The sequence below is a fragment of the Eucalyptus grandis genome, chromosome 7, assembly GCF_016545825.1.
Source record: "Eucalyptus grandis isolate ANBG69807.140 chromosome 7, ASM1654582v1, whole genome shotgun sequence".
Lineage (NCBI taxonomy): Eukaryota > Viridiplantae > Streptophyta > Magnoliopsida > Myrtales > Myrtaceae > Eucalyptus > Eucalyptus grandis.
In genome coordinates, this window is record NC_052618.1 from 44200003 (window position 1) to 44224449 (window position 24447).

The window sequence follows — 24447 nt, forward strand, 5'->3', positions numbered from 1 at the left end:
CCAATTTTGTTTCGTGGGGTTCAAAGTAAAAAAATGAAAAAAATGACCATGTCACTATCTTTTCTTTTTATCTGATCTCCAATTTCGGATTCCTTTCGTGTCTCTCATCTTTTCTTTTTATCTTCGGCTTGAGCTCTTTATCCTTTCTCTCCTTCCTTTTTCCTTTTGTTCACTTTCCTTGCTTGAACATCCCCTGCCTGACTTGCCGCCCTATCTAATCGCATCGGAGACCGGTTAAATGAAATGTCAAGACAAAGTTACTCCCGGTGATGAGCATGGATAGCAGAAGAGAATCGCGCCATTGAGAGAAAGAGAGAGAGTTGTGTGAGTATAATCTCTTGCACGTTTAGGATTTGACCTCTCTTGATTATTCTAATTAGGTCATGAATTTAAATGTGAAACGCAGAGCAATGCTGTAAAATGCAGTGAATTTTTTTGTTTCTTAGGAAGTCAAATTCCCATCATCATAATCCATCCCTAACAAAAAAAAAAAAAAAAAGTGCCAGGAAGACATTTGGGATAGAAATTTAGATAAAAGTTCTATCTGAGTTGTGCATTCCATATACAATTTCTAAACAATCTTCCAGCGAAGGACTAAGAGAAAAAGAATACAATGACGGCCGTGAAACCAAAATCTATTGTTCGGCGAAAATGAAAGTTAGAGGGAGTTCCTACCGCGCCTATACAAAAAAGGAGAAGAACGCTGAGCAAAGCATTTAGGACGGCGTGTGGCGAGATCTCCTCCACCACCCTACCCTCTCCATTTGCTACAGGCTCACCTACGCCATTGAAACCCACTTCGTCTAACAAGCCTCTAGCATTTACATCATACCACTCTATAGCCCTCACATTTTCAAGAAGGCCAACATCACAATCAATTTCGTGAATACAATGTTTGTCCTCATCACCACCTTCCTCCTTGACCGGATCGAATGGCAACCACTACTACTAAGCAGTATCAGCGGGATGATATTTTCGTTCACCTCCCTCAAACTATGTCTCAACATTGTTGACCCCAATCACACAAAGCTCATATGGGTAATAGCCATGTGCATTACCCGTGTTTCCCTACATGGTCTTCTTGCTGATCATGTCAATGTACAGCTCCAAAATCTTCCTATTGAGGCTACGTGCGCAGGGATATGTAATGGTCATTGCCGTGAAAAAGGCGGTGGAGTGCAGTGATATCAATGACATACTTATTAATGTACGAGGCATCCTCGGAGATCTTCCTATTGAGGCGTGCTTTTTGGGTGGATTTGGGGCTACAACAGTGACTATTCTTCTTGCATTGTCATGCATAAACCTAGTACCACAGGATGAACATAAGAGCAAATAACTTACTAATATTTATCAATGTTAGGTTGATGTCTTCAAAATTATAATTAGGCATGGATTGTTATGAACTATAGAGGTGATCGGTTTCCTGATTTAATCCGATTCCTAAATTTTGGGACTGGAGACCGAACTGGATGGTCTTAGGACTAGGAATCGAACTGGATTAGACCGGACCAATCGGGTCTGATCCAATTCTATTTAACCAATCAGTTAGCAAAAAAAAAGAAGAAAAAATTCAATAAAATACTAGAATTGTTGCTATTTTTAGACTGGACCAACAATCACTGATTCTCTCTAGAAACTAAATCAAATTGGCCAATTCAAGTAGTCCAACATGCCCATCCCTAATGAACCGTGCATTATGAAAGCTCAAGCTCATGACCGCGAATTGAAATTTCAAAACCTTTCCCACGAACTGTTTCGTCAAAAATCAAAATGTACAGAATGTACAGAATAATGTGCTAATAATGCAATCAAAATTCTTCAAAAAGGGGGAAGAAGAAGAAAATAATATCCAAAGTTCAAGAAAAGGAAAAAGAGAGGGAGAGACAGAGAAGCCGAAGCAGAAGGTCGCGGGGAGGCAACAGCAGGATTCATTCCCTCCCTCCATAACGGGGCAAAGTCCTCCTTCCCGTTTTCTTGATCGGAGTCCCGTCACCTCGGTCCCCCATTCCCGACCCAGATCCCACCGCTCCGGCACGACCTCGGCAATGGCGGCGCGGGTGATGACGGTCGCGCAGGACGGCACGGGGGACTTCCGCACGGTGCAGGAGGCGGTGGACGCGGTCCCGCTCGGCAACGCCTGCCGCACCGTCGTCCGGGTCGCGCCCGGGGTCTACCGGCAGCCCGTGTACGTGCCCAAGACCAAGAACTTCATCACCCTCGCGGGGCTCCGGCCCGAGGACACCGTCCTCACCTGGCACAACACCGCCGCCAAGATCGACCACCACCAGGTGATACCCCCCGCCTTCCCTTTCTCTGCCTGTGTGAATTTTCGAGCTTGCCGTGGAGTCCCTTGATTGCGGCATTGTCTTTCTTCAGGCGTCTCGTTTGATCGGGACGGGGACGTTCGGGTGCGGGAGCACGATCGTGGAAGGGGAAGATTTCATTGCTGAGAACATCACTTTCGAGAACTCGGCTCCTGAGGTAATGAGGTGAACGTTGGAGGTATTTTTCTCGTTCTTTTTACGACTGCTGATGTGGTGGACCAACAAATGTTTGATAGAATGTCCGAGAGTAGAGAGAGAAAAAAGGGAAGAGAAGAAAAGGAGAGAATAGTAAAAGAGATGGTAATTTCATTTATTTCTTGGATTCCTAATTTTTTTTTCTTTTTTTGGTTTTCTTGGAGACACTTGGATTCTTAAACTTGATGAGTAGAGTTTGTGAAAAAATTCTCTTTGTCACAGAGTTCTTGGTCGGATAACTGTTAGTCACGGACAGGACGTCTTGTAACTGAAAAATGAGTCACTCGCTTGACAACTTAGCTACTAAGCATATCCAGGTGGGCTCAGCTTCTCCTTAAGATGGTGGACAGCAACATCCCCGACCTGGGCAAACCTGGAATGTTGGTCGTTGGTTAGGATTAGAGGCGGCAGTAAGGGTAGTGGAAAGGTTGATGGAAGCTCCTGCTTCTAAGCATGGATTGTGAAGGTAACCTGGAATTTGGGTAGTGGAAAGGTTGATGGAAGTTCCTGCTTCTAGGCATGGATTTGAAAGTAAACTTGGAATTTGGCTTGTGAACTACTCAGCAGCCCATAAATGAAGGTGGAAATGAAGTTGGTTTCAGGCGAGCCACGACTTTCTTAGAGCATCATTACCTCAATTCCTCGGACTTCTCTAGATGCCCATCCATACCCCTTTCAGTTGAACCTTTTTAAAATCTTTTACATCATCTACCAACCCCCATCCCCAAATCTCTATCAAATCTCCCTCACAAACTCCTTCCCTGACACTCCTTCACAACTAAAGCTTCCTTAAGCATCACACTGATGGTTTCTTAAGCATCACATTTAAGGGAAGAATTACATCACGTAATTCCAAGGCAAATACTCACAAAAATCAATATTTCATTAACTTTATTGAAAAGAAAGTACAACTATATTGATAGACTCTCTAAAAGTTCTACTCCTGTTTGAAATAGGAAGGACAAAGGCACTAGAATTCCTCAAATTTTCCAAATTGTTCAATCAGGTGAATTGTTCCTTTTAGTACAATTGGGTCCCTAAAATATTTGTGTTCTTGTTCAAGTTGGTCCTTCTGTCAAAATTACGGACAGAAATTCTGATGTGACCATTAAGCTGCTGTTAAATGCCGACATGACGTCCTACGTGGCATAAAATAAAAGATAATTCAGAAATAAAGAATATTCAAAACAAAATAAACATTAAAAAATTAAGAGAAAAGTTTCTTTTTTAAAAAAAAAAAAAAAAAAAAGATGGACGCAGAATAGGTGCTGCTGACATCACGCCACCCCTGGTCACTGGTCACCTAGGGTCGCCCGACACCAATGGCTGCTGGCTGGTGGTTATGCAACCCTAGCGAGCAATGACAACAATCATGCAACCCTAGCAAGGCCTGATCTCGGGTTGTGCAATCTGAACTGGGTCTACTGGGTCTAGGCAACCCCTGCCTAGTGTTGCCTGCTTTGCCTGGTTGCATGACCCTCAGCCAGATTTAGCCTTGGCCAGGCTCGGCTGCCCTCTGATGCCTGTGTGGCATCACCACCCCTATAGCCTCCCCCCCGCTTCTCTATTTATCTCTCTTAGCTTCTTCTTTTTTTCTATAATTCTCTAATATTTTATCCAGTAAACAAATTAGGAAATTACACGTAACATCTTGTGCAGTTAGTGCTGATGTGGTGCTGATGAGTCAGTCCACATCAGGATTCGCATTTTTATTTGAATGGAAGAATCAACTTGAACAAAAAAGTACATACTGTAAGGACCTAATTGCCCAAAAAAAAGTTCAAGACAACGTTGTGTTCCCTGCCTCTATATATTTTACCACTCTGTGTTTGTGTGTCACTTAATAAAATCACAAATAAACCCCATACTCTATACTAGGAAATAACATACTACGGTAGAATTAATAAATAACACAGAGAAATAAAGTCTCAAAGACAACTTTATATTCGCCACCAAGCTTAGGCATAGATGTCTATTGTGCCCAGCTTGTTAGATTACTTGATGGACAGAACAGCTTTGACAAGTCCCTTACAGATCCTTTGATTTAACATGATCTTTGCCGACTTCTTTCCTCATCACTAAATCTTATTCCAATGCAAATAATCTTCACTGTGTTTTCATCACTGTTGACCATTTAGTGCTAAAATGTGGTTGGTCAAGTTGGCTTTGCCAGTGGTGGGTGTTTATTTGTTTAGCGGAGAGACTACGCAAGAAGAGCTTGTTGGGTTATATGCACTAACAAAGAAAAGAGAAAGAGGATTCAGTTGATCGCTCTGGTGACTTCTTGGCTGATTTGAAGGGAAAGAAGCAGGAGATTTCTTAATAACATAGATAGTCATTTTGTAAACATTAGGGACTCTTGGCTTTCTACTTTGAATTTTTGGTATGCACAGAGACAGATCTTAGTGTAAATGCCATTCTATACCTACTGAACTCCATCTCCTCTGACAAGCAATATTAGCCATCACCCATTGTGCCACCACATTTGCCTTTCACTTTTACATGTAATCAAATCCCTTCCAACATAAGTGCAATAACCAAGATAGACGTCCGATTACATGATGGCCATCTCAATTTATGTTGGAAAACCCAATTGGGTCAAGGGAATTGGAAGGTTCACGTCAACCTTTTGTAGAGCCCTTTTAGATAACATAAAACTCAACAGACACTTTCTCAGCATTACGTAGGTCTCTCCATAAATTGACCGAGAACTCCAAGTGCACACTTATAACAGTTCATGCCACTTTGAAGTTTATCCACTCCCCTCCTATGCCAGGACACCATTATATATTTGAAGTTTGACACTAAGATTTATAGGAAGATCTACAGGTTTTGCTCCCAAAAGTGTCATTTACTCCAAAAGCTTAGTGACACACTTTCCTTTGAGAAAGATCGATCCCTTGTTTAGGTCTTGCTATTTTAATACTGATGAAGTACCTTAACAACCCAAATTCCTTCGTTTGAAAGTGATTGCTGAGTTGGCACTTTATCGATGAATGCTATTTCTGTCAGTGTCATTAGTATTGTATCATCTAAATAGACAGCTAGGAATGTAACCATTACAAAGTAAGTGTGCAAACTAGAGTTATGGGACAAAGTTGTCTGCCATCAGTTTGCATTCTGGACGTCCTCAACATGCCATCACCATGACAGCCAGATCTCACAAATCACTGCCAGTAGGCATGCAGTGGTCCATCATATCAATCCCATTTCAACAGTACTGCTAATGCTAGTGTTGTCCTACCATGTCATATTGACTGCCAATTGGTGCATTGCCTTGTCAGCATCCTAGTCATTATCCCATTGTTGGGCACATGGAGTTACGTCATCAGTGTCACCATTCTTCACTTTCCACAGATTAGAGTGTGAACTATTTATCTTCTCTAATCCATTGAAACCTAGTGGAATAGGTTGGTCAACCTATAGTGCCTGGCTGGGTCCAATACTAACAGAACCCATTCTTGACCAATTTGTCTTTGCTTCCTTTTAGTGATATGTAATGACATAATCAAATCTATTGTTAAAAGGCTCGCTTGAGCTTAAAGCATGTTAAAAGGGAAAAATGAAACAAAAGATGGCGGAATTGCGAGAGTGGTTGCAGCATTGAGGCGGTGTGGGACAGGGCGTGGTTGGCATTCTATCTTCTGCAATTTCAAGATTTTTTTACCTAATTTGTGGCTTTGAGGTGCGGACATTTGTATTGCTTTCAAATTATGATGTGGGTAATCAGATTTCTTTTTATCAGGGTTCAGGCCAAGCTGTGGCGATTAGGGTGACGGCAGACAGGTGTGCCTTCTACAACTGCAGGTTTCTTGGTTGGCAGGTAAAGTCACCATTTCATCTTGGAGTTTTTTGGTTGCCAAGTCATTGGAATCTGTTGAGACCTTAGTCCTAAGCTTCCTGAGAAAAAAAAAAGTGGATGGAAGCTGATGTAGGGAAACTTTTAAAGGAGCAAGAAAGGAGTTAAGATTAAGGAGAAATCGATGGAGAAATCTTTGCATATCCAAGCATCATAACTAGCAATGTTTGGGTGAAATTACGTATGCATTCATCATCACTAGCTTATGGGATTACCCTGTGTGCCCTGGTAGAGTCTGTGCAGTAGAACTACTTCAGCATCTTGGTTTTTCAATTTACATCATGGTTAACGTCCGGGTTATTAAACCATGTCTTGGTTGGTCACTTCTTTTTCTCAAGGAAGAATGAAGGAAACTGAGCTTAAATGAAACAATAACCCTCCCAAACAACTTCCTTGGGGGATGAATCAGATCGCGAAACTCAAAATTTTAGGGATTGCTCCTTTGTCTCATTTGACGGTTCTATCCACGATAGCTTTGGTCCTGCTACAAATTGGATAGCTTTTGCAAGCAGATGTAAGGAGGCACAAACCTCTTCCTTGCTTCCAACTTATATTTTCAACCGTAACACACGAAGCACGAGCTGATCTAGACTACCTTATGGTAGTCACACTTAGGCAATAAGATCAATTCTACCAGCAATGGTCCTAAACACTTTGTCTTGATCACTAGTGATGAGGAAGCACATGTTATTGTGATCATGAAATTTGGAACACCTATAGTCATCTGAGGATGTGTTAAGAGTGAAAAAAAGGGCAGCATGGTTAATCAATCTAATGATAAGCAAATTTTATTCTTCCTTCATGATCCTGGTAAATACTTACATGATATCCGTGGAGACATGACCCCTAGCATGTGTAGGGAGTTGACAAAGGTTAAAGTTAACTTCTCTTTGATTTTTTGATAGACATGTTGCCGCGAGGCAAAAGTGTGAATGTAATTATTTATCCCTGTCCAATAGAAAATTTGCTTCATTCTTCGATAAGTGCACAGTATACAAGAATGTGCTCCTAAAGTAGATGCTACTTAGCTACTGCCTACTACGTTGTACCCTGTCTGCATCATAATATGTATAGAGTGAGAGAATCAGGTCTTCTTTGTGGATCAGATATCACTATAATTAATTTAGTGTCGTTACTGGCCTAAAAGGATCACACAAAAGAATCATTGGCCTTGGAGTCATTCTTTTGACTGCTGCAAACCTCCTGTTTCCAACTAAGAACAAGCATAGAAGTTATACAATGAATTGTTTGATCTTCAATCTTGTGACTCTCTGGTCTATTGTTTGCTGTAGATGGAGTAAAAGTGGCTGGTGGACTAGTCACTGTGGAATGGGAACTTGTTAACAGGTTCACTGGTTTTTCTGTTAATGATGCAGGATACATTGTACTTGCATTACGGGAAACAGTATTTAAGAGATTGCTACATTGAGGGAAGTGTAGACTTCATCTTTGGCAATAGTACGGCTCTTTTGGAGCACTGTCATATCCATTGCAAGTCAGCAGGTTTCATAACAGCACAAAGCAGGAAGTCTTCTCAGGAATTGACTGGTTATATATTCTTAAGGTTCTAAGCCAATCTTGCTTATTTTTTGCAAGGAGAATCGCATTTATCTGTTGATTCTTTTTATGCGTTCAACATAGACTACACTTGGCACACTTGATTGCTGCTATCAGACATGAATTAGTGTTTTCTGCTAACTAATTGCATTTCATGCTGATGTCTAGACCATTCTAGCAGTGAGTGGAGCCTGTGCGCACGCAACCAGAGCACTTGTATGACAAGATAGATTGTCATCTTTTGCTGGGAAAAAAAATTTACACCGTTTATTCCACAAACTGTATATATATTGATGGGATAAGTGCACTAGAAGTCTTGAAACTTGCTAATGCAATCAATTTCAAATCCTGTCCAAGTAGTGCAATCAAGAACTTTCATTAACTCCGTCCAATTTGAATACGGAAAATGTTGATGTTGTATTTTTTAATATTTTTTAGAATATAAGGCTCTGATGTGTGGTCAAATGAGTGCCACATCAAGATAAAGGAAAAGAATTTAAAAAAAAAAAGAACTTGGGGAGAGAGAGAGAGAGAGAGAGAGAGAGAGAGGGGGGGGAGGGATATTGCATGACCAGAGGAAGTTTGAAGGCTAGCAGTGCCTTTGCTGTGGTCTGTCAACCCTGTTTGATTCCACTCTACAATTAGCGTTTCTTGTTTGGTTGACAGTTCAATTACATGCCAGAATTGATTGTTGAAGCTTGCAATCTAGTGAATTGAGGCTTCCATCGTTGAAAGATTAAGTTTTTGTATATTTAAGGCTCTGAATTTTTGTGAGAAACCAGGCTTGTTTTTTTTTTTTTTTTTTTGTGAATTAGTCCAAGGATTTCCATGGTATTTTTGGGTATAGTCAAAGAGAGGAGATTGAATTGTTTGGTTGTCCAGTAATGGTGTTGGCCAATGATTAGAGTAAATCCTGTTTTGATAAAGGCATGTCACCATTGTCATTGTGATTCAAACATGCCCCTACAATATGGCATTAGGAAAGCTGCAAAGACATTGAATATTGCTGGCAAGGTTCCAATTGGAAGAAGAAAGCTAATAAAGATATTGAATTGATTGCTCAATTTAGTAGTTCTGAGAAAAACAGTAAGTTTTTGGATCAATGTACTGGAAAGAAGACTGCTCTTGTTGTGGTTAGTGATGAAGGAGAGTTTCTCCATTAAAGTCTTGGTACAAAACATCTGGGAGTGTTCACTTACAAATTGCCTGTGGCAGGCCGAGGTCGCTGGGGTGGATGGACCTTGTCAGTCAAGGTGCCGCCGCCCCTTCAAAGTCTCCTTAGTCATGCGATCTCTCTCTCTCTCTCTCTCTCTCTCTCTCCCTCTCTCTCTTTCCCTCTCCATCTTCCCATGTTTTTATATTATATATTTTCGGCCTTGAAAAACATGAAAAAAATGTCACAAATGCATTTTTTGTCACTAGAATCAGATGGAGCTACAGAAGTTCTTGATTGCACTGATTGAAGAATTTTAGGGCGCAATTACCTTCTTTGAGAGTTTTAGGATTTGATTACACTATCACGGCAAGTTTTAAAACTCCTACTGTACTTACCCCATATTAATTGTAAAGGAGAACAATAATGTCCAAGTGGGAGGACAAAACATCAAATTTAAAATGTGTTAATGGATATGAGCACTGATGGCTGCATTTTTTACCAATGAAATTCTGCAATGCTGATGCAGATGTGTCATCACTGGCAATGGAGGAACTTCATATACGCATCTGGGACGACCATGGGGACCTTTTGGAAGGGTGGTATATGCATACACATACATGGATGCTTGTATCAAGCAAGTGGGCTGGAATAATTGGGGAAAAACTGAGAATGAAAGAACCGCTTGCTTTTATGAATACAGGTACGTTTTCTTTGGACTCTAGGGAATTTCACATTGAGTGCATTCCATATCTAGGAGAGGCATGAGCACTGCTAAATGGCAAATTCGAATTTGCTTTTGTGATATAATCTGGCTGTGGCTTGAGATTTTTGTGGAAAACCTGCATGTTTTGAGCATTCCCAAGCATCTTGGTTTGCCTACTCTGCTAACTTCGTGAACTTCTACACTAGAACCACTAAAATATCAATGAACTTAAAGAACGAAAAAAGGTGTTGGTTTCTTTGATTTGAGTCATAGCGTTATTTTTCTGCTAAAGGTAGGTTCCTTGGATTTGGTTATAGCATTTTTTATGGGTAAGTGGAGGTGTTGCGGTACTTCTGTTTTAATTGAGGACAAAGAACAATGAAATGTGGCAGGATGCATACAAAAAGAATTGACGCCTATGGCTCTTTTTACATCTGAGGCGAAAAAACAGATATACAAGCAAATAAAGTAATATGCATTCTGGATCCATTGAATATTTGTCTAGTATAAACTAAGTGAACACTTGGTATATGCTTATTCATGGGGTATGGCAACAACCTACTTTTTTAGCTAACTATTCTAGTTGAGAGTGCAAGTAAATGCTAGGTTGGATGATTATATTCTATCTTCTTGGATGTCTTCTCTGCGCATGTGACTATAGCCATGACTCAATACGTTCCTGATCAAACGCAGGTGCTTTGGGCCAGGCAGTTGTCCCTCAAAACGTGTGACATGGGCCAGAGAACTGGTTGATGAAGAAGCAGAACAGTTCCTAATGCATAACTTCATCGACCCTAACCCCGAGAATCCTTGGCTTGCTCAGAGAATGGCCGTTAGGATACCATATTCTGCCTAGATGGTTTCAAGGTGTCACACTTTTCAATAAATTTGGATTCTGTATTTTAAGCCAAGAATGTACGAGGGGAAATCAACTTGATGTCTGGACGTGGGGATAAGGGATTATGTGGCTGAGGAAGGATCATAATTATGTGGCTATTTAACGTGTGATGCTTTACTTGGTGCAGTTATTGTCTTTACGTTGCGAGCAAAATAAGCACTCCTTTGATGCCATTTTTATCGTATTAGTAGAGATGACAGACGGGTGGGTTGAATGTGGTAGCCCTGAGTGACCCAAAAGTTATATATATGAATTGCTTAAAACCCAATCCAACCTGTAGAACTATTATCATTACGACTCAATTAACTTGGTTAAAACAGGAGTTCCATGTTTTTGAGTCTCTAATGTATCCATATGGCTGATGTGGATCCTTTATAGTTCTTGAGCCTTGCAAGACTAAATTTAAGGGAAAAGTACCAAAATAGTCCTAAACCTTTTGTATTGGTACTAATTCAGTCCTAAACTTTTCAATTTGATCAATTTAGTCCTAAATCTTTTCACATTGGTACCAATTCAGTCCATCCGCCTAATTTAAGCTGGAAATTGCTTATTTGGCCGCCGGCCGTCTTACGTGGCGCCACGTGGAATTTTTTTAATGATTTTTTTATAATTTTTTCAGATTTTTTTAATTTTTTTTTTTTTCTCCTTACCCTTGGCTAGTGAGGTCGCCGGCCGACCGTCGCCGGCCACAGCTGGTCGGGCCAGGGCCCCCGCCCGTCGGCCACCGGCGAGGGCCGCCGCGCCCGCCGACCATAGGCGAGCGGCCGGCCCCGCCCAAATCCGGGCGAGGCGCGGCAGCCCTCGCGTGGCGGGGGAGGGCACGGCAGCCCTTGCCCAGAATCCGAGTGAGGGCATGTACGCACTCAGCACTTCTCCTCGCAAGATCTCTCTTCGTCACTCGCCGCTAGCGCTTCTCCTCGCAAAGCATCTCTTTCCGTTGCTTGTCGCCGAAGACTCCGCCCCCGACAAGGACCCTCACTTGGATCCGGGCGAGGGCTGCCGTGCCCTCGCCGCCACAAGCGAGGGTTGCCGCGCCTCCTCGGGATCCGGGCGGGGGCCAACGCCCTCGCCCGTGTGGCGGCGAAGGCGTGGCGGCCCTCGCCGGGCCGGCGAGGGAGCTGGGCCCTCGCCCCACCAGCCCGTGGCCGGCGATGGTCGGCTGGCGACCTCACCGGCCAAGGGTAAGGAGAAAATAATTTTTTTAGAAAAAAAAAAAAAAAATTAAAAAAAAAAAATTAAAAATTTTGAAAAGAATTAAAAAAAAATCATAAAATTTGTCTACGTGGCGCCACGTAAGATCGCCGGTAGCCACATCAACAATTTCCAGCTTAAATTAGCTGGATGGACTAAATTGGTACTAATGTGAAAAGGTTTAGGATTAAATTGGTCCAATTGAAAAATTTAGGACTAAATTGGTACCAACACAAAAGGTTTAAGACTATTTTGGTACTTTTCCCCTAAATTTAACTGGAAGCTTTTTAATTGATGAATCTAGCTTTTATTTCTACTCTATGCGGCTTAGGAGGTAACACTCCCTCAATTCCTCCATGTTCTGTAGAAACTGGAGTACAATCTCACCTTTGCTAATTTTCATGGAAACAATTCCTCGACTTTAAAACCTTTCCAACTTACACTACTCGAATCTCACTAATAAGTATGATCTGGGTTTTGCTTAACTTGACGAGTTGCAATAAATATCGAAATCGTACTCGATTTAATTGCACCTGTCTGGTGCTGACCTTTCGAAAGCCAAGGATCGATCAACTTCCATCAACATGCTTCCTTCTCTGCAATCTTGGCAACAACTAAAACATATTCTCATTCTCTCCATGTCAGTTTTCCTTCTCTAAGTCTTGCATTCCTTGATATCGCAGAGACCATTGGTAGCGACATGCAGCTTAGCTTTCCGGATAATCCATTAATAAGCTCAGAAGGTGAATAGAAAAACTTTTAGCAATCTTCAGTAAATTGCCGGCCAGTAACATTGAGAGCAGGCAACTTTAAAGAAAATATTTCTGGCATCCAAGAGAGAACTTCACTTCGTTACATCTATTCTCTTGGGAAATCAGGTATCTAACACAATTATCCGGATCCTGGGGCATCATTATGAGACCCACGCGATTAATGATTCGGATAAAAACTTGATCTACAGAATCTATAGAACAACAATATTTTTCTTTATAGTTTGTCATCGTGTATATCTACTTAGTTTGCCAATATCAATGTTACTGTGGTAAGATCCATCTCCCTGTAAAAATAAGCAAATACATTTGCATTTCCACTAATGGACCCAATCATTAATGGTTGCATTTCATGCGTTAACCCAATTTGAGGGAAAAGTGCTAACAAAGTTCTAAACCTTTTGCATTTGTACAAATTTAGTTCTAAACCTTTTTTTGGTGCCAATTAAGTCCTAAACCTTTTTACGCTGTGCTAATTTAGTCATTTCCGGCCAATTTTTGCCTAATTTTGCTGATTGAATGCTAGCTGACTAACGTGGCCGGGTCGACGCTGACCAAAGGCGACAACCGGCGAGGTCGAGGTCAACCTCGTTAGCCACCTCGCCAGTGGCCGCAAGGGTGGCCTTGCCCATGGCCAACGAGGCTCAACCTTGCTCGCCCGACGTGAGGCTGCCCTCGAGGCCTAGGCGGCAAGGCTCACCCTCGCCGGATCTGGCAAGGCTCGCTGCGCGAGGAGGCGGCCTCGCCGGCCATGAGTGAGGCTCAACCCTTGCCAAATCCGCCGAGGGCAAGCATTGCCGCCCAACGCAAGGCCGCCCTCGTGGCCACCGGCAAGGTGGCCGGCGAGGTCAACCTCGACCTCGCTAGCGGTTGCCTCGGCCACCGCCGAGGTCCGGCGACCGGCTAGAGAAAGAAGAGGAGAAGAAAAAAATATTAAAATATTATTAAAAATTATCCACGTCAGCTAATTAGCGTCCAGTCAACAAAATCCAACCAAAATTGGCTGGAAAGAACTGAATTGGCACAACGTAGAAAGGTTTATGACTTAATTGGCATTAAAAAAAGGTTTATGACTAAATTGGCATAAATACAAAAGGTTTAAGACTTTTTTAGCACTTTTCCCTTCGAAGGAAACGGCCTTGGAGGATCTCCTGCTTTGGGGCGGTGGATAGGATCATCGAGATTACCATGCTTTGGTTCAAGAGAGCTTTTTTATTTCGAAGACACAAGGAGCTAATTTATTAAGGATTCCATCTCTCTCTCTCTCTCTCTCTCTCTCTGATTTCTTTTTCCTGTTACTTATGACAAACACTTCGTGCTCTCTTCTTACCAAAAAAAAAAAAAAAAACACTTCGTGCTCTCAATCATTCAATGCATACACGAGAATGAATGTTGGCCGTAAGTGGGAAATCAAAACAGATTCCTGCATTTTCTGTTTGATAGGTCCAAGTCTTTCTAGCATTGAAGCATGGTTGCAGATTGTAAGATGAACTGATCCAACCTCAGAGACGTCATGCCAACCCAGCACTTCCCTTTTCTTCATGATGGGGGGAGATTGCTACAGAAGCTTCGAGTTGTATTCACTGCTATTCAAATATGTTCTTTTCTCTTTCTATCGTCCTTCAAGATGAAATACACGTGTAAGGGAGAACGATGAATGCTCTGTTATTGCCGAAATTCCAGTCAGACCGACGCAGAGGACATGTCATCACTGCATAGTTGCGAAGTTATATTTAAGTTGTCAGTACCGTATCGAGATATCAATGCGTCAGCTCATCCTTTTTAACCCGAGCCATGCCACAAAATTTGATGAAACTCAACATCCTATGCTTTGTTGCGGACGATTCCATCATTTCTTGCAGTGAAGCATGTACAGATTGTGACTAGTAACTTTAAAGCAGTGCTAGTAATTTGTCTCGTAATTACCAGAGTATTTAGCGAATTAACCGTCACTAAGCTACCAGCTAATGTCAAAGCTTACCAATTTTGTGTTTAGTAAATTACCAATCTTTGTTTGAAAACAGGCTCAACAGGCTCGTCGGTACAGCCCCTTATATTGTAACCGCCTGGTGTACCACTCGTCACGCGACATTGAGCCCTCGATAATTTGCAAAATGCCAAGATTGCGTTAGCTGATAAATTAAGGGGCCTTCTATGATCGCTCAACGTAGCATTGATTTAAACAGGATTGCCTTAATTAATTGAATTTTACCTTCTCGGGAGTGTGTTTGGCCAAATTCGTGCTTTAAACTGATAACTTAGATTTTGCCGTTCGAGATTCAAGTTCGACTCAAATTCAAGACCGGATGTGCCTTTTAGCCTTGAACCACATTTTTAATAAATTTGTGATCATGTAGTCCAGCAGACACAGTAATTGACTACGGTGACTCAGATTTTAGTAAAATAAAAGGATATCTTAAAAGCTACTGCAGTAAACTATGCAATCCAACAACTTTTTCCAGCACTGCCAAATTTTTCCTTGTACAATCATAAAAGGATTTCCATCAATGAGGAAAAAGAAGAGGAGAGAACCATCCAAGTAGCTTAAGAACATAAGCAGAGCATGCAGCAGACAATAACAAAAGCAAAGATCAACCACACTTACGATGAATATATGTACATTCAACACTCCCGAATAACAAAAAATCCCGCAAAATAAATTGTAACTTTCACTACTTCACGTGCCATATATTCCTACAATCTATGAAACAATAACTTGCAGTCACCAAAAGAAAGCCACATCATATCCACAGAACCGCTAACTCATTCTAGAATCTCAAGAAAAAAACACCTGATTCACATCCTCAACTGTCAGCTAACCCACTCAATCACTTTTGAGAAAGTACAATGGTAAGCTACTGTGTACAGTTCCTTCGCTATTCACAAGGTCGCTGCTGAATCTCCAGCACAAGTATCTTTTCCTGGAAATAGAAAAGATGTTTCGTGGACTGTAAGTCTAGATCCTCAGAGGGGATTAGCGTATAAGAAACAATTATAACGCGACGAATCAACTCTCTCCAAGACATAATTAGCATCAATGGTGATGAAGTTGTCATCAGATTGCCATAGCTGATGAATATACAAGAGAATGGAAACATAGATGATATTGACTTGAAAGGACAATCATATCCAACCTCCTGTGCTGTGATGAAATTAATGCTGTTCTTTTAAAAGAGGAACACAGAACACACGCGCGCACTGCCCATATTTCATTCTTTACTTTTAGATTTTCTAAAATATGGATAAGCCAGTAGGCTAGTTAAATTCCAGAGCTCGTATGCTACTTAGTTTAAATGAGTTTGCACTAAAGGATGACAATAAGTAGAGAGCATTAACAAAAGATAAAGAAAGGGTGTCTTTAACAAAGAGAATGCATAGACAAGATAGAAAAGAGGTGCCTCGATTTTATAACTTATTTTCTAACTTACTTGCAGTATAACTATTCACTAGGGAAGCCTTACCAAAAAAAAACTATTCACTAGGGAAGGAAAATACATGCAGAATTTTGAATTGCATATTTTGGGACAGATGATGTACCATCGCAGGTTTTCAGAGATGTGGAGGAGACCCCAGTTCGGAACCGCAAACAGACGTATACGTTGACATCGAGTCCTCTTTAGATATGGCCACAAAGTTCAGTGGAGCAGTGGATAGCCTTCTCATTGCTTTGAAATGTCCATTTTGACGTCCAGAATATGATCTTGGTGTGAGGAGCTCGGGAGTTACACCTCCCATTGAACTACGGCGTGGTGTTGGAGTCATGGATCCGTTCCCATTAGCAGAATAGCCATTTTGCTTCCTGAAGCTGTTGCTTTTTCTCGGACTAGGCTTAGACCCATACATGGCTTCCTTCTCTGTTAGAAGCAAATCTTGAAGCTTCTTTTGGCCCTGTAAAAGTAATATGTTCAGAAACTTTTCACTCTAAACTTCTTTCCCGATGCAGTTTAGGGATATTTAAATTCTTCAAGAAAATTTTGTTATTGTCGAATCAGAGAAAACTTTTCTTATCAATATGAGCTTCACTCAGATATTACACGTGACACATTACCTTGCATCTCCTCTTCTCCTCTTCTTTCTGTTTTCTGGTCAATTTGTAATCGTCGAGTATGGATACCAGTCGTCCCTTTAAAGACATCATCATCAGAAAATTAACAGAAAGAACCAGAATGTGAGTTAAAGTATTATTGCAAAAGTACTCACTCCATCGTAAAGGAATAAAGCCCTTTTCTCATCTTCCCATGCCAGTGTTCTGTTTATTAGATTGTCAACCATTGCTGCATGGAACAGCTCTTTAGCCACGGGAACAAGTCGTTCACCAAACTGGGGTAAAAAAATTATATGATGAGACAAACACCTGGAATTTTGCTAACAGCCACTCGAGCTCGTTCGGCTCGTTTTAGGTTAATATGAGCTCCTCTTCCGGCATTGTATCGGTTCTCGTCCTAAAAGCAAGCACATAACAAGTAGGAAAAGGTTGGTAAATGATACGTTTAAGTGAAATACCAACTTCTGCTATATTCATCCGGTAATGATAATTAGACACTATAAGTACTTGGCTTGGGATTGCATTTCTAGGACCAAAAGCTTACTTGGTTATACTCTTCAAGCCAGTTTTCCTCCTCGCAGGCAGCAAGCCATCGGTCAATTCTATCCATTATTTCTTTTCTACTCTGGGCTTCATCTTTTACTTTAACTATCTGTGCTTCAATATTTGCCAAAAGCTCCGAAGGATCTACTAAACCTGAGACGTGCAGAATTTGTGACTTAAGGTTCTCATGTTAAACACGCTACATGGAAGAAAGGGAATCACTAAGGCAAGGATTGAGAGAGAATACCAGAATCTATCAGTGCATTGGATTTCTCAGCAGATGTACTAGTGTCAGGTACAATATGAGCAAGTTGGCAAAAATCTTCCAATTCTGACCTTCTTTTCATGACAAGTTCCTTCATTCTACTTGCTTTCAAAGTAGTGAGCCTATCCACTTCTGCCGATGCCTGGCCGCAAGGTTTCCTTTTATTATTAGAGACATAGCATCAAAGAAAAGGACACACCAACAAACAGGGCACATTCCGAACCTGTTCAATTATCTCCATTGACAGAACACCTGGTTCTGTAATATCACTTTCCGAAGACCTGAGGATGGATGTGATCCTTGAAAAATTACTCCGCTCCTCATTTGAGGAATCCATCAAATTCCATAATTCAAATAATGATGCAACAATATCTTTGACCTGTAAATTAACAATACAGATTGAAACATGTGAGAACCAAGATTAACGACTGATCTGAAACGATAAGGATTCAGCTTACTTTCTGGATTCGAGCCTTGCGTTCTGCTTTCAGCTTCAGAATGGCATGTTCCAGACCTTCCAAGGTATAATCGCTAATGTTTGTTGATTGTTCAATAGCTGTACCTTGCAGACTTGGATGCACCTCACTGACAGTCTTTCCAAAATCCAATCCAAGCACACCACAGAGAGAATGTACCTCGTTTATGTACTCTAGAACTTTCTGAAGGCGTTCAGACTGCAAAGAGACAAGTATAACCAAACTATTAGTCGAGAATGGTAAGAAATCAAGCGATACGCAGAACACTGCACAAGATTGACAAATTGTGCATATATGCATCTATGTTCATACTACATGTAGTGCGAAAAATATGCTGAATTACAGTTTTAGTCCGTATTAGTGCATTTGATTCCGTTAATTATTTATCGTTCTTTAAAGAACCTATATTAAGGTGCTCCTTCACATGCTCTCGACAGAAGCTGAAAGTGAAAATGAAATTTCTAGACATTGTTTCTTCCCCGATTATTCTCTTCTTAAATCTACTCCCCCCATTTCATGTCACCAGCCGGCTTATTCATTAAAATTCTTCATCTTAGCATAGGGTTGACAAAGCTATTCTTTGTGCTCAAAGATATTGGTTTGACGTGTTCAGAAGAGGTCCATTTTTCCCTCAATCTCCAGAGGACTACAAAAAGTACTCATGCATTCTAGCTTAAGTATTTCATCTTACGCCTCAAAAAAGCCAGGGAAAAATCAAAAGAATAGAGGAGTATTGAGCATTAGCGAAAATTGTCAAGAAAAATATACCTTCTCCTTCTGAAGAGTGCGAAGGCGTGTTTGATATTCAGAAAGCTTTCTAAGGGACAAGTCTTCTTCATCCAGACTCAGGCTACTGCTTGCACCATTGCTTGCATGACCATACTCCGATATCTCTCCACTGATCCTCTCAATCTGAGCCCGTATGTCAGCCAACTGTTTTATCCTTTCCTCTTTCTTCTTCCTCAGATCTTCCACCACAGGAGTCACAGAAGCAAGTTTCTGTTTCAATGATGCTGACCTCTTCTCAGCTTGAATCTGTAACATTTTGTATTAACAGCTCCATAAGCAACTGAAAAGTGCCTAGAGAAATCTAAAGATATCTGCCAGTCTTGTTCAGACTAAGCTAAAAAACTGTGGCATTTCTAATATTATTTCGCTGATCAACGCAAGAAAGTTCTCTTTGGATTGGTTTAATTGGCTATAAGTCACGGTCTGTGTGGATTCATATACTTATGAGAATTATATTTATATCCATCTTACATGCTGCCGCATACTTGTCAACGAAATTAGGTGATGATGGACCATGCAATCAAGCAGCCTAATATCCAGCCACCACACCATACTACATATATTTCAGTTAGTTCAAGAAAGTGTTTGGGAACATTAATTTCTTCATATTGCTTTGTACATGACAGTGCTTTTTCTGACCTGTCAATCTTCTACTAAAGATTTCTGCAGTAGCAGCATTCTCTTGTACAATAGAAAAGTGTAAATTCAGATCATCTAAATGGCCCAGTTGACGTCCAGCATAAGATTTCTGTTTTACAATCTGATCTTTCCTCAGACAACTGAGGATCAACTGCCATCCACATTTCAACAAAGCAACCCAAATTCGTAAACAGGATGCCCTTGACAGAGTGTGCCATATTTCATATCAGTAACATACCTAAAAATGTGGGCTTTGGACATTTCTTTTATGGTGTTGATTACCTTCTCAATGTTAATGATATGGTGACAACACAACATGCCAGAGAACACATAAAAGAGGAGGAAAAATAATTGATGGCAGGAAAAAGGTTTTTACTGAAATTGCATTGTGGAACAAAATCACATGTTACAGGTAATTTCCTCTTACAGGCGAATGAATATTAAGTTCTCCGAGAGCAGCTGTAAGTGTTGCAAGCTCAGCTTCCTTGGCTGCAACAGACTGATGTAGACGAGCCTTGGCATTGGCAGCCTCCTCAACCTTTCTTCTATAAACTTGTAAGCATTCCGCCTCCAACTCTGTAATCATGCGATCTTTATCCGCTTCACTTTCTCCAATGTCATTCCATAATTGCTGGTCCAAGAAAGAACAGGTTCACTATCGTTAAAGGTGATGTATTTGCTACTCGCACACTCTTTCTATAGAAACTACTAATTGCTTGAATATTGACTCAAACAGAATTTCCCATTCGGTTCAACAGAAATTTGACAGCTTTCCCCTCAGTTTAAAGGATAATTAAAAACAGTCCAGGAACTATAGGACTAATATGTTGATTGTAGTTTCTTGCCCTTTACAATGATGCAGTCAAGAATTACTGTGTTGTCGGCCTTATTAAGAACGATGTTAGCCAAAAGCACCTCCCTTGAAACTTGAGGTCAACCCGTACTCTATGACCCACCCAAAATTCCTTTTCACATCTATCCCGGTAAGAAGGGGAATTCCCCAAGAGTCCAATCGATTCCAAAACAGATAACACGAAGAAACTGGAAAGCAATTTCATTAAAGGAAAAGAAATTTAAATTCGCCAAGAAGCTAATTCACAATTCGGAAATCCAAACAGCTATATCGATTTGCAGTCACGGTCACAGCACGTGAAATGAAGAAAACCTAACCCAAAATAACCCCCCAAAAAAAAAAAAAAAAAGATACAGTGCCAAACTTCTAGAATTCATTACACTAAAGAATATTTCAAGTCACTGACATTTACTTAACGAAACTTGAAAGTAAATGTATGGAGTATATAAACCAAAAAAGAAGTTAGAAATCCTCATGAACAGAGAGAACACTACAGGAAGAATTACTTGACTAGCAGGAAGTAGATAGACGACTCTTCTTCTAGCCTAGGGATTAAAGAAACGAGGATCCTAATAACACGGCTCGAATTAGACCAACAAAACAATGATTTCATCAAAAAGCAAATCAGTGCTTTCTTCTTTTAGCGGAGTTAAAAACAGCGTAAAGCGATGGAAAAAACTACCCATCATTTAAAAGTGATTTTCCACTAAAAAGAGCACAGATTTTCCTTTTCCTCAGCAAAGAGCAGCCTTCCCAAAGACTCTTGAAAAAACCCAAAGACAGTAAAAACCACGAAGGAGAAGAGAACACCGGGAAAGAAAAGTAAAGAGGAGAGTAAGAAGAAAGACCTGAAGTTCCCCGAGCATAGTGTTGCAGCTGGAGCTTGAAAACAAGCCGCCCGAAGGGCTGCCAATCGCCAGCATTTCTCGCACCAATTCTTCCCTCTCTATCTCTCTCTCTCTACAGAGAAGCGTAAAATAGGAAACCCCCCACCAGGGTTTTCGCTCCACCGCCCCCACAAAGAACCAACAAAGAACAGAGTATCGAAAAGCTCCAAAATTTTGCAGCTTCCAAGAAACCAAAATCGGCCCTCACTTCTTTCGACTTCAAGCGAGCGTCACGCCACGAGAAGCTAAGACAGCACCCGTCCCTATCTCCATTGCTCGAAACAAACCCCTCTTCCCCAGATCTGGAGCTCGAAACCACACACACGCACACGCACACCCACAAGCACAACCTTGCTCTGCTCCGCTTCCCTCAGCGCCAAGCAAGAATCTTTAAAAGGGAACCCCACCAGACGGCTCGAACCCAGAACGGGTAAGCCACGGCAGAAGCCCAAGAACCGACCTTTGATCCGTGTAAGCGAAGACAGTAGCGAGAAAAGGCCCTTCAGGTAAAGCTATCTTCTAGAGAGAGACAGGGACAGAGACAGAGAGAGAATGCAGAGCTAACAAGCATCCGAACTCCAACCGACAGGAGAGAGAAAAGAGGGGGAAAGGAAGGGAGGAGAGAGGAGGGGGAGTGAGTCTTTTTCAGGGTCTGGAGGTTAGGCTAAAATGCGCCGGGCCCGTAGCCTGTAAAGAGGGTGCGCAGGTTAGCCATTGTAGGGTTCTCCTTCTCCTCCTTCTTCTTCTTCTTTCCTCTCTCTCTCTCTCTCTGTTTCTTGCTCAGTGACGATCTGGTTCAGGACTAGAGCAGAAAGTGGAGGTCGCTTTGAGTATTATTATTATTATTATTATTATTGTTATCTAAAAAAATTTATGGGAAAATGTGGGGTTCGGGAAACCTTTCCCCACGCGCGTCTCCGGCGCGTCGACGCAACGGCGCCAACTGGCGGCGCGCGTCCCGGCCACGCGCTATCGGAGGCGCGTGAGGCTCGTGTATTGACTCGAGTAGCTGTCGATGTTGACGTACGAAAGCATGCACAGGACGGTGAATTTTTTTTTTTTGTTATTTTTCCTCCTTTTTTTTTGCCTGCTGATTTTTTTTTACCTCTTTCCTTTTAATTATTTATAATTCCTTAATTTAAGGAAAAAGGGGGGAAAATCATCGAAGTGCATATTCTCCTTTCGTGGAAAGGTGGGGAGTTTGGTGAGTTGAGCATGTGACTCGGAATTATACGTCGCCCACCTAATTAATTTTCCGAATTTTCATAAATGACGCATGATACGGGGGGAAAAGGGTAATTGGACCTTGCTGAATTTCACGTTCTTTTATTCCGTTCATGAATTTCACATGCGGACGGGATCGACATGTAGGCCAAAAACAGTTGACTAAATCGGTAGTTTGACTTGGAGAGTTGAAAAGAAGAAGAAGGGTATCCGGCTTTTCTTTGACCCTTTTTAAGGGAAGAAAGGCGGAGGGGTCACCGGCGCGTTTAACTCCTCCGAAATTATCATAGAGGGCTCGTAACTATTGAAATAGTATCACAGTCCTGACGGCGACTTTCGTGATTCGGTGTGGAGAAAGAAATTAGGGATGAAGGTGAGCATAAGAGATTTGAGTTGAGAAATGCTGGTTGAATTTGAAAAGAAAAAGCCAAAATACCCAGCTCACATGTGAAATGAGAGATAATTGATTTGCATGTGTTAATTTTGTTAGAAGAAGTCCCAAGTCAAAGAATCGGACTAGTTGGGAGGAGTTAATAAGTTCAATTGGGGTATAACCCATTAACTTATACCTTTTAAGTGAAAGTAGCTATAACTAAATACGTTAACAACTTTGATTTGCACTCCGTCTTGACAAACTCCTATCTCGAAGGTATCAGACTTCAGTTGTGTTGTTTCAACGTTAGTATCATTTATTAGCATTCGAAATGCAAATCCAATATCTCCAAGAAGATAATCAAGATAGAGCTTAAATTTGGCCTATTAATGCATCCCATTTCACTCACATTTACTCAAACTGACAGATAAAGAGGGAAATTTAAAATATTCCTTCATCATTCATTATTTCCTTTTTCTCTCTAGCTTTCCAATAGAAACAAATTCACAATCAGTCGTACATGTACTATAAGATACCGATCGAGTCCCCATCCTTTTAATTAAACCTATATAATCCTAAACATTCTATAGAAAATGCAATAGTCCTCTAATGCCTAATCCTACCTAAGTTACCGGACATGCTAATGCAATCGTCATCATTGATTGTCATACATGTAATGGTAGCAACATAATGTAGATTATTTTCGACAAAATGACACCATTTTTACATTCAAATAAATGTCTCATCCCTTTAATAAGATATCGTGCATTGTGACTTTGATGTCAATGTTCTGTTTGCATCGTACGGATGACGAATTTTACAAATGCATTCTTTTTTTTAACATGTCGTTATCCTTACACTTTGCACCCCCAATTTCTCTTGCATTTTTTTCTTCCTTGAAAAAGGGAATGCCCTCTTGTTATTTTATGTCCGGATGATCCCGAGGTCCGAACAAGGTCAAGATGAAGGTTTTTAGGGACTTATTTAGGTTCAATTCCATACTACCCTTCGGTGATGTAATTTAGTATCATTTTAGTAACCATCCGTGATAATCTATTTCTCAAAACATGCTGGTGACCCATGCACGATGGACCCAAAAAAAAAAAAAAAAAGAAGAGGGAATTAACCAGATGATGGTAAAGTCCCGACAAGGGGGAAAAGGGAAGGAAAGATAGAAAAGTTGGGTGCTCTTCTTTTGAAATGGTAATAATTATATCTATGACTGAAAGTCGATTGAACTGGCTGATGCGAAGAAGACACGACAAGTAACTACCCACACACGAACACTTACACGCACGTATATATGGAATCTTCATTTATATTTATGCGTAAAGACATATTATTATTTATGAACCTCGAAGGTACACGAGTTAAAGATTATTCTCAGCATCAGTTAGGACAGAATAAATTTAATAAAGCTGGACAAGATAAGATTTATGTAATCTAATGCGCGAATGCAAAGGCCCCACAGAGCTGGCGATCATTAAAGGGATTGAGTTTGGTGGGCTTCTGGTACTAAGGAAAGAATTTTGCAGCACTCATCTGAAAAAGCAAAAACAATAATAATAATAAATAAAGCACCAAAATAAAAAATAAAAAAGAGAGAGCACACTTTCTTATCTGTCAGTTTGGAAGCTGTTGGAGTTCTTCTTTTCAAATGGGATTCTTGCATGCAGGTGAGACAAGAAAATGATGTT

At 40.9% G+C, this 24447-nt stretch overlaps 2 protein-coding genes across 2 annotated transcripts; one reads left to right on the plus strand and one right to left on the minus strand.

The window, feature by feature from the left end:
- The first annotated feature begins 1834 nt into the window (after positions 1 to 1834).
- Positions 1835 to 10821, plus strand: LOC104453630 (pectinesterase 31). Its single transcript, XM_010068241.3, has 6 exons — positions 1835 to 2291; positions 2380 to 2484; positions 6268 to 6345; positions 7758 to 7945; positions 9621 to 9794; positions 10491 to 10821. Exons 1-6 carry the CDS (start codon positions 2049 to 2051, stop codon positions 10651 to 10653), a joined length of 951 nt encoding a protein of 316 aa, XP_010066543.1. The 5' UTR covers positions 1835 to 2048; the 3' UTR covers positions 10654 to 10821.
- A 4411-nt stretch (positions 10822 to 15232) lies between these two features.
- LOC104453632 (65-kDa microtubule-associated protein 6) lies at positions 15233 to 21953 on the minus strand. Its single transcript, XM_010068242.3, has 12 exons — positions 21115 to 21953; positions 19841 to 20044; positions 18754 to 19020; positions 17968 to 18183; positions 17733 to 17888; positions 17492 to 17651; positions 17246 to 17397; positions 17011 to 17098; positions 16857 to 16930; positions 16705 to 16779; positions 16194 to 16544; positions 15233 to 15577 (listed from the first exon to the last, which is right to left on the minus strand). Exons 1-11 carry the CDS (start codon positions 21187 to 21189, stop codon positions 16206 to 16208), a joined length of 1806 nt encoding a protein of 601 aa, XP_010066544.2. The 5' UTR covers positions 21190 to 21953; the 3' UTR covers positions 15233 to 15577; positions 16194 to 16205.
- Positions 21954 to 24447: the final 2494 nt, after the last annotated feature.